The 17,152-nt window shown below is 52.7% G+C and overlaps 1 protein-coding gene across 1 annotated transcript in view; it reads left to right on the forward strand.

Annotated features, from left to right (window-relative positions):
• The first annotated feature begins 3,692 nt into the window (after positions 1-3,692).
• KCNAB1 (potassium voltage-gated channel subfamily A member regulatory beta subunit 1) overlaps positions 3,693-17,152 on the forward strand; it is a 58,629-nt gene continuing 45,169 nt past the window's right edge. Inside the window, exon 1 of the mRNA XM_027731169.2 lies at positions 3,693-3,936. Coding sequence (XP_027586970.1) covers positions 3,695-3,936 — 242 coding nt within the window. The 5' untranslated portion in view covers positions 3,693-3,694. The remainder of the gene's footprint in view (positions 3,937-17,152) is intronic.

Raw genomic sequence — 17,152 nt, forward strand, 5'->3', positions numbered from 1 at the left:
GGAGAATGGAAGTTCCTGCTGGACGTGGCGACCGAGGAGGTGGAGGAGGAGGAGCAGGAGGGCTGGAGCGGCCGGCCCAGCGCTGGGGATGAAGACAGGGATGCTCCAAGGCCGCGGCCGGCAGGGACGGCGCTGCAATTTGCTGGGGTGAGCCCACGTGGCCGCGGGTCTGCCGTCAAGGTGACACGTGTGACTTCACCCCCGATGTTTACGGAGCAGGACGGGTGTTCCGCTGCCCTCCACCCAAAGCCCTGGTGTGTCCAAGGCCAGCCAGGGTGTTGTTTTTAAGGAGCGTCCTCCTCCCCGGCTGCGGAGCCGCTGGCACGCGGGAGCTGCTGCAGATGTTTCCATGAGAAGGTCGCAGCTCTTCTTTCTGGTTAAGCCCCGCAGACACGTCTCTAATTACAGCTTTGTGGCCGGCGTGAGGTTATAGGGGGAGGAAAGTGCGCGCTGGAATCAGTTTAAATGATTTGAGGGCAGCGACTCGGCGCCTTCGCACCGAGCGGGAGGCGAAATGCTGGCGGCACGCACGGGGACCGTGGGGGGGAAGAGCGCCGAGGAGTCCCTGAAGCTGAGGAAGCAGTCGGTGCTCTCCGTGGGCAGCAGGGACAGAACCCTGAAGAGCTCCTCGGAGAGCGGGAAGGAGGGCCGGGCTCGGCCCGCGCAGCCCCAGCAGCGAGCCCGGCGCCTGGCGCTGCTGCGGGAGCTGGAGATGAACTGGTACCTGCGGGTGTGTGAGCTGTCCCACGAGTACACCATCGCCTACACCACCGGCATGCCACACAGGTAGGTACCCACGGCTCTGCCACGGGCACTCCGGGAACGGGGCTGTGGGGATGTTCGTAATAATAATAATAACTATAACAACGATGATGACAACAGTAACCATAATAATAATAATAGTAGAAAGATCTTTGGCTTTACAAGTCTGATTTCTCTGATTATTCATGTTTTTTTCCCTGCACCTCGATGGGTGTGTGTTACAGAGCTGAGAATCCTGTAAACTTGTTTCTTGGTTTCAGTAACTTCTTTGGCACAAGCTGCCTGTGGTCGTTCGGCCTCGTTTCTCACGAGCTGTTTTGTCCAAGTGGTTGTAGTTCTGCTGGAATAGAGTTGAAAAGTTGCTGCTGTTGATCGGGGACCGTGTGGGTGACAGGAGGGTCCTGCTTTCCTCTGTCTCTGCCCGGCAGCGGTGGTGGCTCAGCCTGGGAACGAGCCGCCCAGGAGGGGGAACCTGCAGCTGCTGGATCTCTCATCCCATCGGTCTTAAATGTCGCAGCCTCCAGAATCTGATCTTGCTCCTTTAAAAAAATATAAGGGGATCTTGGTATTAGTGGAAATTAGACGTGAGACTCCCTAATCTCCTGTGCAGGGTCAGCCCCTCCGTGAAACCGGAGCCCAGGCAGAAGTGCCCGGGGGTGCTGCTGCCCCAACCCGAGGAGCAGCATCGCGGGAGCGGCGGCCGCGCTCCCCCGGGACAGTTTGGGGGACTGACAGAGGGAGGATGGGGGTTTCAGTCACCCCAGGGGACAGGGCTACTGCCGAGGGGGGGTTCAGCCTTTTGCCCAGCTCGACACAAATACATCGTTAGCAGCCGGATTTCGACTGAGAACCGGTTGAGATCTTCCCTAATCCCAGGCAGGATGGGGATGCCTGAAGTGCCTGGCACAAACCGAGCTCTTACAGATGTGCTTGGATTAGAAATTATTTAGAATGTCATTAGGAAAAAAAATAGGAACGGGACAACTGAAAGGAAAACGAAGTAAAACTCAGCTGGAGCAGGTCGTGAAGTGCAGAAATGTCCCCAAGCACCTGGAGAGAACACAAGGGGTCTGTGGGCTGGGAGAGAGCAGACTCGGGGGTGTGGTGCCCATCTACCCCACCAGCCCGTGGTCAGGCACCCAGGGGTTTGAACGGCACCAGAAAAGCAAACTGCTGGTGAATAACTTCTGGGAGAACTAAGTTTCTAAAGATGCTACTGATCCCCGCAAACCCTGAAACTCCAAACCAGCAAAACTCCTATGTCCAAAAAAATTCAGAGGAGTTTGCAGGAGTATTCCTTTGCCTTGGTTCACCTTGCATTATGGATGAGCAAAGTGAGGGCTGGCAGGAGGTAGGAGCAAAGTGAGGGCTGGCAGGAGGTAGAAGCAAAGGCAGCTGCAGCAGAGATCACAGGTACAGCCTTCGGGAGGGAAACACGGTCCCGGTGAGGCAGGAACGGCCTCGGGACACGCTGCCCTCCCTACAGCGTCCTTGGGTTGCAAAGAGCAGGGCTTGAAAGCCCTCCCTGCACCCCACCTTTGGGTCAGCACCATGAGAACAGGACCTTCATCTTCAGGAGTGTCAGGGACCCCTGGAGCAGCAGGGCAGGAGCCTCCTGGGGACACCCAGGTCCATCAGTGCCCTGATCTGACAGCTGGAGAGGAAGAGTAGCAGGGTAATCCCAGTGTCCCCACCAAACTCCCCTCTGTGACATTGAATTATAAGCTTTTAAAGTATATTCTGGGGTTGGGATCAGTCTTTCTTTATCTGCTTTGAAAGATTTAAGGATTAGTTGAGTTCATGATACATCCATCACTTGATTATTTAACTTATTTTTCCACTGTGTTTGGGGATGAAATGCCAGCCCGAAAATGGGCTGAGTTTTTAAAATAGAAGAGCTCAGAGATCTCCCTCAGGGGTGTGTATCAGACTTTGGCAGGATTGTTTGCTGTGACCAGAAAAGGTCAGTGGGGTCCTTCTGGGTGTTACCTTGTCCAGCAGGGATGAACACCTTGGAAACCATCCCTGGAAGTGTCCAAGGCCAGGCTGGATGGGGCTTGGAGCAACCTGGTCTAGTGGGTGCCATTCCTGCCCATGGCTGGGGAGTTTGGAATAAGATGGTCTTTGAAGTTCCTTCCAACCCAAAACATTCAATGATTCTATCAACCAGAAAATTGTTTTTGCTATTCATCAGTGGTGAAGTAATTGATAAAATTATTATTTTATTTGTATTAATTATCGGAGCCCTGGGAGGCTACAGAGGTTCCCAGACCAGGTAACTCCAGCAGTGCGCTACGAGAAAACAAAATGTTCTAATGACTGGCAGAAGAGATGCCTTCAGTGTTCATCTGGCCAGTCCGGGGCCTGAAATACACCCTGTGAGAGTATTTGGTTTATGTTTATTGGCCTTGGATTGAATCCCAAGCAAATATTTCTCATTATCTAAATATAAGACCTGGGAAACGGGGTCAGTGCTGTATTCCCACTGGCAGCCCTTATCCCTTGGAGTACTGGGCCGTGAGAGGTCTCGGCAGATGAAAAAGATTGCTGATCTTGGCCATAATCCAGGCCGGGCATCAACGAAAACGGGCCAGTTGCAATAACATAAACAATGTCTGGGAGGCGAAGAGGCCGCCCCGAGCCGTGAGCCCACTGGGCAGCACAGCCGGGGCAGCACAGCCGGGGCAGCACAGCCCTGCTGCGGCGGGCGGCTCTGGAGGGGCTGTGGGGGGCTCTCGGTGGGCTGTGGGGGGCTCTCGGTGGGCTGTGGGGGGCTCTCGGTGGGCTGTGGGGGGCTCTCACTGGGGCTGTAGGCCCCGCTCTCAGTGGGGCTGTGGGTGACTCTCGGTAGGGCTGCGGGTGGCTGTCGCTGGGCCGTGGGTGGCTCCCACCAGGGCTGTGGGTGGCTCTCAGTGGGCTGTGGGCCAGCACCATGCACCTGTACAAGCCGGCCTGCACCAACATCCCCCCACACCGGCCGGGCCCAGCCAAGGCCGCCGAGGCCGTGCCCAGGGTCCGGCAGGCGAGTGGGGCCCTGCGCCCACCTGGCCCGGCCGTGGGCTGGCCCCGGCCCTGCAGCCCCGCCAGCGAGAGGAAGCAGCTGGAGAGGTTCCTGCACCTCCATGGACTGTCCCTGCAGGACACCACGCGGGCCCAGACCGGCATGAAGTACAGGTACAGGTACAGGTACTGCTGTGTGGGGATGGCTCTGGGCCCGGCGGCTGGGGCTGCGGAACAGACAAGAGGGCTCGGTCTTAAGCTGTGCCAGGGGAGGTTTAGGTTGGATATTAGGAAGAATTTCTTCACAGAGAGGGTGCTCAGCCATTGGAATGGGCTGCCCAGGGAAGTGGTGGATTCTCCATCCCTGGAGGTGTTTAAGGTGAGACTGGATGTGGCATCAGTGCCATGGGCTGGTAACCACGGTGGTAGTAGATCAAGGGTTGGACTTGATGATCTTGGAAGTCCCTTCCAACCCAGCTGATTCTATGATTCTATGAACGGGGCTGAGGGAGCTGAGGCTGCCCCGGGCGGGCTGGCACCACTGGGCCCCTTCTCTGCCTCAGGAACTTCGCTTCTCTGGGTTCTCTGAGCCCCACAAGAACTGGGATGACGGGGAGCAAAGCTAAATGTGTGTGACCTGTTCTCTTAAAGCTCTGAATCTGATCTTTTTCTTCAAGAGTTAACCACAGAATCCCAGACTGGTTTGGGTTGGAAGGGGCCTTAAAGTCCATCTTGTTCCAACCCCCTGCCATGGGCAGGGATACCTTCCACTAGCCCAGGCTGCTCCAAGCCCTGTCCGACCTGGCCTTGGACACTTCCAGGATGGGGACAATCAAACTGAGTTTTCATGCTTGGGGTCTGAACCCTGAGACCCTCTGCCCTCCTTATGGAGCAAACAGACTGGAAGCCCAAGAACTGGCGTCTAGCTGGTCTAGCGTCTAACATGTGGCTTCTGTGTTAGAAGGAGTGTCCAAGGGAGAAGGTCTTATCCATGCAGGGAGCTGGAACAGCCTGGGGAAAGAGGGTGTAGGTTGGGGATGGTGGATGAAGAAGACGTGGGTATGCTCAGTCCATCAGTTGTCATTGTGTTTTGTTTCTAAAGAGGTTCATTTTAAGAGGATGATGTTCCATATGGAAAGTCTACATGTTCTCTGTGCTTCTAATAAAAGCAAATTTTCTTTGAAATATTTGCTTTCCCAAGAGGTTGATCTCTGCCCGTGGCCTGTTTGAACCTAAAACTGAAATAAGACAGTATGACCGCTGTTTTTATGGATCCAGCAGAGTTGTGTCCCAGCTTTAGCTGCAGGCTGGGGAAATTTGGTGTTGTTTGGAGACATTGCTGAGGGGACACGGGGGCTGTGAAAGAGCAGATTTGGAGCTGCAATCAGGAGAAATGGCAAAGGGCTCCGTACCACTGCTCTGCTGTGGAGCAAGTTGGGGTGACATGGCCTGGAAGGTTGAGAGAGAGAACTGAGGCCCCAGTGCCTGGGTGGTGAAAAGGGAGAAGGACCACAGGCAGTGGATTGGCATCCCAGGGATGCTGTGCTTGGAGCAGAGCTGTGACTGGAGCAATCCTGGGTCAGCAGGAGCAGTGTGTCCCTGAGCCAGATACTCTGATCAACTGGGTTTTTTGGGCCTGAAAAGTTCCCTCCCTTTAATGAGAAATTCTTTTGCTCCTTCTGGTGATGCTGATGCCACGTGGCAGCTGTGTTTTTTAAATGATTGGTGTCAGTGCACACACAAAACCCACCATTTTTCTGGTTTCTCTCTAATTCTGCACTTTCTGTGGTGTTTTCCCATTGTTGCCCAGACACAGTTTGACCCTCACTGTGCCCTCGCTCAGGAGCACAAGTGATGCTGTAGGCACACAGTGCTCCCATGAGGTGGTAGTGATCTGAAATGTCCTCCACGGGAGATTATCCTGCCAAAGCCCTGGTGTATGGACACCTCCTGACATGGGACTGGGCTGCTGCTGAGTCCAAAAGGCATCACTCAAAACCTGACAGTGATGTTGCACCAAAAACGTGCCCAACCTGGGGCAGAAACCCCACAAAGAGGTTGGGTAGAAAATTTCTGTAGGGTTGGATGCAAAACCTGCTGGAGATGGAGTCTTAAGCCCTAGGAAAATGTAATTAATGAGAGATTCTGGGACTGCTGAGCTGCAGAGGTGGCTGGGTTGGCCTTGGGGGCTGTGGGCTGTGGCTGCAGGCTTGGCTGGAACAGGGCTCTGTTCACACCCCTTCATCCACCTCTGCTTCCTCCCTTAATAAATGGAGTATTCCTCGTTCTCCAGAGCCATTAGACATGGGGAAATAAGGTATGTGCCTAATTTCTGCTGGAGCTGATGGATTGGAGCATATGCTTCATTTGAAGTGTGTACATTTTTCAAAGCTGACAGAAGGAGCTGTAACATATTGAGCTTCCCGTGGATCCAGGGGATGTATCCTGGGGAGAGGGGGCTCCAAGGAGGGCTCTGCTCCAGGCAGGAGGGATGTTCCAGCAGCCACCACGTGCTGCTTCCATAGGTTATTTGCTCTTCCAGAAGTACAGGGGCCCTTCTAGTCTGATTGCGAGCTTGAAGATTTTCTTTTCTCTTTCTTGTTTTGCCTTCCAGACGTTTCCTCAGCTCTCCTTAGGTCCAGCCTAAAGACAGCACAATAAATCCCTTTTTGTATTAAGATCTACTTAATTATGTGTGGAAATTAATGAATTGTGAACAAGAAACACTTGCTAAACACTTATAAGCTGGTTCATTTATAGGATGATCAGTTCCTTTTCCTTTCTTTGCCTTGGCCAACGCAGTTTAGCGCAGCCTATTACAGAGGAACCCAAAGTGCAGCAGTGGAAGAGCTTGGCTTGTTTCTGATGACAAAGCATTTCTGTGAGATGAAACACCATTTACAAAGTAGATTTGGTGTCCTATTGTCCCATGGGGGGTTCATTGCACGGCATCCTTCCACGCACACTTCACTGGGGCTTGAGCTCTGTCCTCACACTGGGAAGCCGTGGCTGTAAAACCTCTCAATATTCTGCCCCTTCATGGTTAAACAGTGTCTGTGAGCTGGGGCAGCTGCACTTGGAGAGCCTGGAGGTGAAATGTTATATGTATATATATGTCTGCAGAAGCATCCAGGCAGCTTTTGCAAAACAGGCTGTTGGCAAATGTTAGGGGTGGAAAGTATTTATGGAGGTCAGGGAGTCCCGAGGCACTGCTGGATTAACCCACAGTGCCGCCTCCCAGCTGGGCTGGAGTTTGCTGTTTGTATTTTATGTGGTTTAGATTTCACTGAGGTTCTGCTCCAGGGGGCTGAGCTCTTCCCACAGCACACAAGCCCCTGGCAAACCCACTTCACTTGGCACGACCCCCCTGGGGTGTCCTGCAGGGACCCCCCCGGAGTTCCTGCATCCCAAGAGAGCACTGGGATGCTCTGGCCTGTTTCTGTTGATAGGGTTGGTTAAGCTAATTAAAACTTGGGAATTTAGGATTGTGATGCTGAAGCTTTTTTGTGACTGGCCAGCAGGTAGCCCCTTGCAGGATGTTCCCTTCTCCCTTTTTTCTCTTTTTTTCCTTTTTCCCTTTTCCACTTTCCTGGCTGGAATGGGAAGTGTGAGGAGCTGACATGCAAGCCCTGCAGCCAGTCCTGGCCACCCCTTTTCAAAGGGACACAGCAAACTGGGCTGTGGAAAGCAGAGGGGTGCAAGGGATGGGATTGTCCCTGCCCTGGGTGATTAAACAGGGGTTTAGCTTAGGGAAAAGATGATTGACAGGGATTATAGATGTGTTTAAATCAGGAACAGCTTGCAGCAAGTCACTCACTGTCCCCTGTAACACAGGAACCAGGCTGGGGGAGCAAATAAAACTTGTGGACAACACGTTTAAACACAGAAAACCCTTTCCCAGCATCTTGTAATGAAATTGGGGAATTCCCTGTCGTGGGATGCTGGAAGTACCAGCATGCTGATGTTATCAGGTATCAGCCAAGGCCAGCCAAGGTATTAAATACCAAGGCAGGGTTTAACCTGGAGCAGACAGAGTCCATTTATCAGCCCTTATCCCTTTCTCTACTGTCATGTTTATACCCCCACAGAGCTACCCCAGAAGAGAGGAATTTGGGAGCGATCCCTATGCCATCCAGGCTCCCTTAGTGAGGCTCATGTTATCCACTGAAGCTTTAAAATATCTAATCTTTAGATGGCAAAATATATGAGAGCTCTTGATGGGGTCCTGTAATCCTGCACTGTAATCCCATCCTCATCTGCTCCATCCGGAGCCCCACTGCATTATATTTATGGGATATAGCTTATGGCCTTAATGTTGTCCCTATTTCCTGTCCAGGTTGATCCACAGAGCCACATCCAGCTGTGTCCTTTTTTTAACAGTCAGTGTCACGTGGCAGAAGTGTTTTTTTAGTCTTTTTTACTCTGTTCAAACTCCCCAGCTGCTCGCTGGTGCCGTGGTGAGGGCACACACTCCCATGGCTGCCCTTCTGCCAAACGACTTCAGTTCCTTGGGGTTTGTGTTGGTTTTGTAGGGTCCTCAGCCAAACCATGCACTGATGGGGAGGATGGGATGGAAATGAGACTGTGTGGGCTGGGATGGGAACAGGGTATCCTTTGGTGTGGGTGGTGTTGGTAGAGTGGGGTCTGCTCCTTGCAGGGAGAAATCCCATTTTATTCCTCCAAGGACTGGAGCCTGTGGCTGTGTGAGGTGTCAGCCCCACTGCCCCAGCCGGGTTTCAGCAGGAGGAGCTCCTGCTGCACGCACGGCGCTGGCTCCTGATCCTGCTGCTTCCAGTGTGATCCTCCCACTGCCTAAAGGGGCTCCAAGAGCTGCAGAGGGACTTTGGACAAGGGCCTGGAGTGACAGGACAAGGGGAATGGCTTCCCACTGCCAGAGGGCAGGGTGAGAGGAGATATTGGGAAGGAATTGCTGTCTGTGAGGGTGGTGAGGCCCGGGCACATGTTACCTGGTGTAGTGGAAAGTGTCCCTGCCCATGGCAGGGGATGGCACTGGATGAGCTTTAAGGTCTCTTCCAATGCAAACCATTCCATAATGAGTCCATAAAGTCCTGAGCTGTGTACCAGCTCAGACTCAGTCTGCTGGTTCTTCCAGGGCTATTCCCACCTTTCTGGCAGAAGCTCTCATGCTGTAGGTCTTGGCTTGTGGGGAAGACAAAGCAGACTTTGCCCTCACAGTTGCCCAGCACAGCAGTGAATCCCAGTCAAGGCTCGGTTGCTCCAGCCACTGCCCAGCAGGAATTTGCAGGTTTGCTGCTTTTTTCCCCACACCTTCTGCTCCTGTCGAGCTGTGGCTGCAGAGCCTGTGCTGCCAGGTGCTGATCCAGCCCCATTCCGTGGGCAGGTGCTCCTGCTGAGTCTCCACTCCACTCCCCGCAGCCACGTCAGTGGTGCAGAGCAGATCCAGCGGCTCTCCAGGGGGCTGACTTGAAAGTCTGGGATATTTCTGGGTGTATTTATAGGCAGGTTTGAAGTCTGCAGTCTGTGCCCTGAGATGAAACTCAGTCCACGTGGTCTCGGTTACGAGAGGTTTTATCTGGGAGTCTTTGGGCTGACTTTGGGATCTGCTGTGATGGGAACATCACCCTGCACTGCACCGACACCAGCTGCTGAGGGTGGGTCCAAGGGGGGCTGAATTCAGGAAAATACCAGTAAAACCTCCTCTCGTGGCTTCCAGGTTTGTTTCAAGGCTCCATCCTTTAGGAGATGAGGATGAATGCAGGCTCTGCAGAGGTCAGCTTTGATGCCAGGCTGAGAGTGGGTCTCTATCACCAGCCCTGGTGTGTGCTCTGGCAGGTGGGCATGGTCCAGGTGGAGTAAAAATGAATTTTGATCTTCAATACAAATCCAATGTTGATACTTCGGCAACTCCTCTGTTTTGCTAAATTCCATCATCTTTCTCCCTCCCTCCAGCCCTGTGCCCATCCCTCCTGCTGCAGCTCTCCCAGGATGAGCAGAAAATTCCCCTTTCCTTCCCCAGCAGCACAGGACTGTGGCCCAGTCCATGCTTGGAGAATAACACTGGTGGTTATTAACAGTGAGTTTTCATGGCATTCAGAATTTGCAGGGCTTGCAAGCTTGGGGTAATGTAAAGAGGGAAATTTCCCTGGAAATGCAATTTTTTTGTCCAGGCCAAATTTTTGTCCAAATTCCAAAGGTGAAAAGTTTAGGATAAAAGAGTCTTTCTGAGACCTGGGGGTAGGAAGATGGACCTCAGGAAGAACTTGGCAGAATCAGAGCAAGTGTCTGAGAGGAGAAGCTTCAACATGATTCCAGGGAAGCTGAATTTTGTGAGAGAGCTGTTGGGCACAGGGACCCCTCCCATGGAACTGCAGTTCTCTTCCTCAGAGTGACTCCAGCTTCAGGAAATAGTTGCCAGCTCGGGGCAGCGGGTGGACATTTGGATTCTGGTGGATGCCAGCCCTAAGGAGGGGGTGGCACTGCAGGGCTGCCCCACAGAGCTGTGCTTCTCATATACATTGTAGTGCTGCGTGCTAGGAAATACTAGAGTTGACCAGAGCATTTCTGGATGTTTCTTCCAGCCCTCTCCTCTGGGCACTCTGTCCAGTGTGTGCTCCGGGATTTCCAGCGTCACCCTGCACTCTCAGCGGGGGCTGGAGCTCAGTGGGGCTGTTCCTTACACCCCTCTTGGAGACAGAAGTTGCTTTTGTCGCACTCTAAGCAAGTTAAAATGCTCAACTGAAATGTGTTTTTACTGCTCTGTGGTTTTCCCTGGGCTGAGGTGAGCACCTCTTATTCCTGCATCTCCCAGGGTGTGCGGGGGGATGTGGGCAGCCGGGCTGCCCCTGCTCCACTGAGTGCTGCTGGGGAGGGGGGAGCCTGCATGAAAGGCAGCTTTTCCATGGATAAACTGCCTGTGCAGACCTGCCTCTGCCTGATAAGCTTTTTCTTCCTTGTTTGCAGTGTGTTTTCATAGTTGCTTGGCTCTATCCCTGCACCAGAAAGACTCCAGAAGCCAACAGTGTTCCCATAATTCCAGTAGCACGGTTGCTATTTTTCCCAGGGTGTTTGTGAAGTACGTGGGGGTCCTTGGAGAGTCCAAAGGGGCAGGATGAGGCTGTTGTGGGGAGCTGCTCCCTGTGGCTCAGTCCTCAGCAGGGTGAGGGTTCCTCCCACCCCTCAGTTGGCTTCCCCCCACGTTTTTCACTGCAGAAAAAGACACAATCTGTAGATTGCAGGAGTAATTATTCATTTCCCCTGAGGGCCTAATGAGCGGTTATGCATTTGGCAGTAAGTAATGATCCTCTTGCAAATCTTTTTGTTAATTAAATGGGCCCCATTCCAGTATGAAAGTGGTTGTTCCATCCCTTTGGGATGTGCTTGGAGATCAGGGGCTACTTGCCCAGCCAGCACCGACCCCGGGAAGTACAGAGAATCCTTGGCTTGGAAGTGCTTGGCAGTGCCTGGAGGTCACCTGAAGACGGGGCAGTGCCTTGCACTTAATTTACTAAAAGGACATTGCCCCTGGAAGTGTCCAAGGCCAGATTGGATGGAGCTTGGAGCAACCTGGGCTAGTGGGAGGTGTCCCTGCCCGTGGCAGGGGATGGGACTGGATGGGCTTTAAGGTCCCTTCCAACCCAAACCATTCCATGACACTGTGCTGCTCTGAGGTACATCATGCTCTTGCCTTGGGTGCCAAAACCCCCAGAGTTAAAAGCATTTGCAGAGAGTTCTGGAAGTGAAGAGAGCAAAGGGAAATTAGGGAGCTGGGGAGTCACCACAGACCCCGGGTTTGGCTGGCAGCAGAGTGCTCTGCCTGCGCCTGCTCAGGTAAAGTGCAGACTCCAGAAGTCCTGAAGTGCTGATTTCTAACTAGCAGTGTGGGCTGGTAACTAAGTGGCAGAGGAAGTGCTGATGCAGCAGGTTTTTTCCATCTCCCTTCCCCAAAGAGGAGCCTGGCAGTGTGAAAAGACAACGATAAAATTAATTGGGCTGAAGATTGTTCCTTAGTAATCTGCTGGATTTCAGTGAACAACGTTGTCCTGGGTGACGTGCTAATTCTCCTCAGTGACTAATTCCAGCACATGCCTCATTCTTTAGGGATGCTGGGCAGCGTGGAGAGCTTTGTCTCTGGTGCAGGACTGAGGTCTTGTGCCAGTTTTGCTGGATGCAGCTGATGGGATTCGTACCCTGTGTCACTCACTTCAATAATTAGAAGTGTTGTTGCAGCTGAAAGAGAGACTCTCAGGAGAAGAACTAAAATTCTTCTTTGAAAAATGCTATTTGGGAAGGTGATGTTTTAATAGTGCTTATTATTCAGTGGTGACTTATATAAGCCAATGACTGATGGAGGCACTTGGCTTTCATGGAGTTGCTCACAGGCCCTGCATTGGCTGGAGGAGGGTGAGCTCAGGCAAAAACTGAGGGTTCTTGAGAGAAGGGCGCGTTTGATGAAGGGGTATCCATTGGAAAAGAGTTTTCCAAACAACCCAGTCTGCTGTAGCTCATCTTTATTCTGACCCTCTGCCAGCTCATCTCAAAGAATCAGAAGTTATTGCATGATAATTGCCCACCCATCTGCTCCAGTGCGTCCCAGAAAAGGGCAGTGTGGAGTTGTGTGTTATCCAGCATCCAAAATCGACACCTCAGCAACATATTTCTTCATAGAAGTTAATTTAGAGCTTTAAGCTGTTACAAGTAATGCTTGGGTGAGATTTGACATGTGTGGTTAACAGAGCACTGTACATAATTGCCTCAAATCTGCTATGCAACAAGCACAGCCAAGCTGGAAAAACACAGCTTTACTCAGAACACATTTATCCATCAGGTGATGCAAAGCACCTGGGGAAAACCTGCATTTTCTGTATGCACAGCCTAGAACTTGAGTATGGCAAAGGGGAAAAGCATTTCTTTGCCAAGAACTGGCACAATGACCCTGAATGCCTGAGGGTCCTGCTGCTGCTGCTGGGGGTGTTTCTCTCCTCTGGGTCTGGGGTGAATGCTCAGTTACTGGGGTACCTGAACTAGGGGCTCCAGCCTCACCTGGGTGGGAGAAACACCTCAATAAAACCTTTTTGTACTGTGCAGTGGAGCTTCATGCAGCTCTAAGTGTTTTAGTCATATTTAATCAAGAATCACAGAATGGTTTGGGCTGGAAGGGACCTCACAGACCATCAAGTGCTCAGTGTAGCACAATACATTAATATAATGGTGATTTCTGGAGCCCTTCGTGTGAGCCACCGGCTTTCAGTCAGCTGAGAAATGGAATAGATAGCATGGCAAAATTGAATTACCTGGTGTGGAGCAGGGATACAGCAGCTAATGGGCAATAGGCACCATTAGGGGGGGTGTTCTACCCGAGGGAAGAGTGACCTGTTAATTGAATCGGGCGCCCGGTGATTCCATCTCCTTGTCAGGCACGGAGGGCCCTGGGTCTCCGTTCCACTATTGATCCTTTCCTGCTGTATTAAGCCACGATTTATTGAGTCTGGCTCAGAGCTGGCTGGTGCAGAGCTCTCTGGGGGCAGGAGCCCCCTCGGTGCTGGGGCTGTACCGGGGTGCTGTCGGCTCGCGGGGGGTGCGTGGGACTGGAGAGTGGGTGCTGGGATTGGAGATTAGATGGGAGGTTGCTCTTGGATTCATAAAATCACAGAATCCTGCACTGCTTTGGGTTGGGAGGGGCCTTAAAGCCCATCCAGTGCCACCCCCCGCCATGGGCAGGGACACCTTCCACTAGCCCAGGTTGCTCCAAGCCCCATCCAACCTGACCTTGGACACTTCCAGGGATGGGGCAGCCACAGCTTCTCTGGTTCTGTATTTCTCACACCCCAGCCCTAACACACAGCCCTTGGTGGCAGAGCAGCCTGGCTCTCTGCTCTCACATCCCACTTTGGGTCCCTCCTGGGTGGACAGGGCTCTCGGAGCTCCTGTGGGCTCTAACAGATCTCCTGTGCCATCAGAGGCAGCCCGGGCTGGGCAATGCCCCCAGCCTGGCTCAAAACCTGCCAGAATGATGCCTTTTAACTAAAAACCGTTTAATAGGAATTTTGATCAGTTTTCCTCAAGTGCAATTACAAATGCAAATGGAGTTTTTGATGTGAAACCAGCGGAAATGTGGTGACTGTTGGCTCGATAAGCGCGGGGCTTTTGTTCCGCAGCTCATTTCCTCGCCCAGCTTCCAGCAGTGCCATCAAAGGGAACCATTCCTGGGGGGTTTAGATACATCCCAAAGAGCTGCAATTCACTGCAGGGTTTGTCGCTGCTGCTTCCGACAGGACCCCTCCTCACATGAACAGGGACAAGCTTGTCCTGGCTCTTAATTGGGATTAATCCCAGGGAAACCCTGTTGGGAGCTGCCTCCTCATGCCAGCGCTCCAGGGTGGCAGCTCCTTATCTCTCCAGTGTCCATATCAGCCCAATTTAGGGAGATGTAACGGAACTGCCGCCATCCTCAGTAATTATCCCAGCAGGAAACCTGTTCCCAAACAGCTCTGGAGAGGGAGGGAGCCAGCCCAGCGATGAGCACGGGCTGTGGCTGTCATCAGAGCTCTCATGGCCCAATAAAACTTTTATTGGGACATAACCTGGAACTGCCCTGGGCGTGTCCTGCTGCGCTGCAGCAGAACTGCGGGTGCAAATCTGGAAATCAGGGATTTGGGACAGCACACTGAGATAATTCTTGGGAAGGCCAGTCCTGGAGACTGCTGCCTGAAATGTCTGTGTGGGGTTTTGGAAGGTGGCTGTGGTGGCTGTAGCCAGATCTGGACAGTTGGATAAAATAAAGAAGGACATCTTTGTATGGAAAAGCTCCAAGGGCACCGCTTCTGGAGCAGGATCCTGCCCTCCCAGTGCTGCCAGCTGTGCTTTCAGTGCTTCCATGCAATTTCCTGAGGTCTGGTCCATCCAAGGACATTGCATGCAAAGTCTAACTAAGCAACTGTCAAAATGTCCAGTGTGGTTAAAACTCTCTATGAAGGCTGAAACCATATTTTTGATGTGTCTCTAGCCTGGGAGCGCTGACTTTTCTGTCCTGCTGTATCTCCCCGCTCCTAGGGCTGCTTCATGGGCACGGATGGCAGGACCCTCAGGCACCAGGAGCAGAGGGAACACTGTCAGGGCAGAGGGAACACTGTCAGGGTGATACAGCTGCTGGTGCTTAAGGGCTGTGCTGGGTTTTGCACCCAAACCCTACGTTAGGTGCTGGGGTGCTGAGGGGTCTCCTCTGCAGCCCCCTGGCTGAGGTCCTGTGGCAGTGCAGAGAATCAGAGAATTATGGAATGGTTTGGGCTGCAAAGGGCCTTTAAAGGCAATGACCCCTGCAATGAGCAGGGACACCTTCTGCTATCCCAGGTTGCTCCAAGCCCAGTCCAAGATGGCCTTGGACACTTCCAGGGGTGGGGCAGCCACCACCTCCTCTGTCACTGCTGCTGTGTTTGCTGCTGTGTTAAGTTGTTGTCTTCTCCCAACGTGAAAAAATTTCCAAGAGCTCAGAGGGGCTGGGATGGCATCGTTCCTGCTGCCCTGGACTGCTGGCTGGAATGCAGGGATGGGGCTTTATGTAACTGGCTGTGCGTGGTCAGTGTCCAGCTCTCCTCTGCATCACAACCTACAGGCAAACACCATGGCGTCTTGGTGTCTCTGCCACAGGGCAGAAACCTCCAACCAAAATGAGGAGAAAAAGTACCTTAATCATGTCGTGGTTCACTGAGAACATCCTGGGGTCCCTGCCAGGCTCATGGCTCCCTGGTGTCATGGAGTTATAGAACGGTTTGGGATGGAAGGGACCTTAAGGACCACTTAGTCCCAATGCCCTGCCATGGGCAGGGATGAGTCAACAACCTGTGACTGCAGCCCTGGAGAAACAAAATCTCCAGCCAGACTTGGCATCATATTTCAAAGTAGCTTCACTATTAGGTGAAATTTAAAATAAAAAGGAAGCAGCAAGCAGCGTGCTCTGCTTGAGCTGTGCAGGGGCAGAGGCTGCAACAGCTTTCGGTGTTTCACCCAGTCCCGACTGACAGATCTTGGTTTATGTTCATATTTTGGGCTGCAGAAGCATCTTTCCTCCTCTGGTTGCAGCCAGAGCTGTGCTGACCCTGGAGCAGAGAGTCCCTGCAGGAGCACTGGGAAGGGCTTCTCCATCACCAGCCGGTGCTGTGCCAGGCCCCAGAACCCATCCGTGCCTCTGCAGGGACCCGACCTGGGCTGGGTAAAGCATTTTTTGCTTTTGGGAGGTTTCCATCCTGCTCACTGCAGCGGTGTGTGCCATCCTGCCCCTGCAAGGTCCTGGGCGCAGAGACAGACCGTCCAGGGCAATGAAATGTGTGTTTGTGCAGGAGCCAGGGCACAGCTCCTGGGCTCGTGCTGCCCCAGAGCATCCTGCTTGCTGTGGGTCTGTTTGGCTCTTTGTTTTGTAAGGTCCGTGTTTGGCTCTTTATTTGGCCCCTGGGGTGGATGCAACAGCTACAGGGATGGGGCTGGGGGGGTCACAAGTGTGTGTGTTACACCAGATTTGCTTGATGAAGCATTTTGAGCAAGTTATTTAATGAACAACTGTTGTCTTCCGCAGGGAAAGGCACAGGGGCATCTTGGCACAGCAGTTTGGTGGCACTGAGGCGTCACAGGAGCCTGGTCACAGGCTCAGGGCCCCATCCCTGTCCTCTGCCAGGGCTGTCACGTACCTCCTCCTCTATAAGCTCAGGATTTTCATGATACAAAATTATGTTACTCCACCATTTTAGTCTAGAAGTGATTATCTTGCTCAGGGAAATGAAATAAATCCCATATTTAAATACATATTTCTTTGGCAGAGACTGTAACCCCTCCAAAGTTAAGCGGCTTGAGTTAATATGTTCTGTGGGATGTCGCAGCACAGAACGTGACTGTCCCTTTCTGTCCCCTCCCTGGCCCTCCCCTGGCACCCTGGGGCATGGGCAGCTGTGGGGACAATGACCAGGGCCTGGGTGACAGTCACAGCCTGTGCAGAGCCAGCTGCAGTGGGAACTCTCCAGACACATATAGAATGGGAGGTAAAAATATATCTTGAAATATCTGTGACATATTTCCAGCAAGAGTAGGTGAGACATCAGAGAGGGAAATATTCCCGGTTTTGTCAGTCCTGCTTTGGGCTCTGAAACACAAAGCTGGGCTCCAAAAGCCAAGTAGGTGAAGAGCTCTGTGGGTGCCACCAGCAATGCTCCAACTGGATCCCCCAGTCCCAGGGAGACCTGGGAGAGGTCCTGGCTCTGGGGGGCACCTTTGTATCAGCGACCCCATGTCTCGTACCCCCCGATGCCACACCTTTGCCGTGTATTTAACAACGTTTGCTGATCTGTAATACTGGAGCACTGATGAGGTGTCTGGAGACTCTCCAAGGGGTCCTGCTCCCCCAAAACCCCTTCCTGAGGGTGAC

The sequence above is a fragment of the Pipra filicauda genome, unplaced genomic scaffold, assembly GCF_003945595.2.
Source record: "Pipra filicauda isolate LSUMZ 115617 unplaced genomic scaffold, ASM394559v2 scaffold78_size3787270_pilon, whole genome shotgun sequence".
Taxonomy (NCBI): Eukaryota; Metazoa; Chordata; class Aves; order Passeriformes; family Pipridae; genus Pipra; species Pipra filicauda.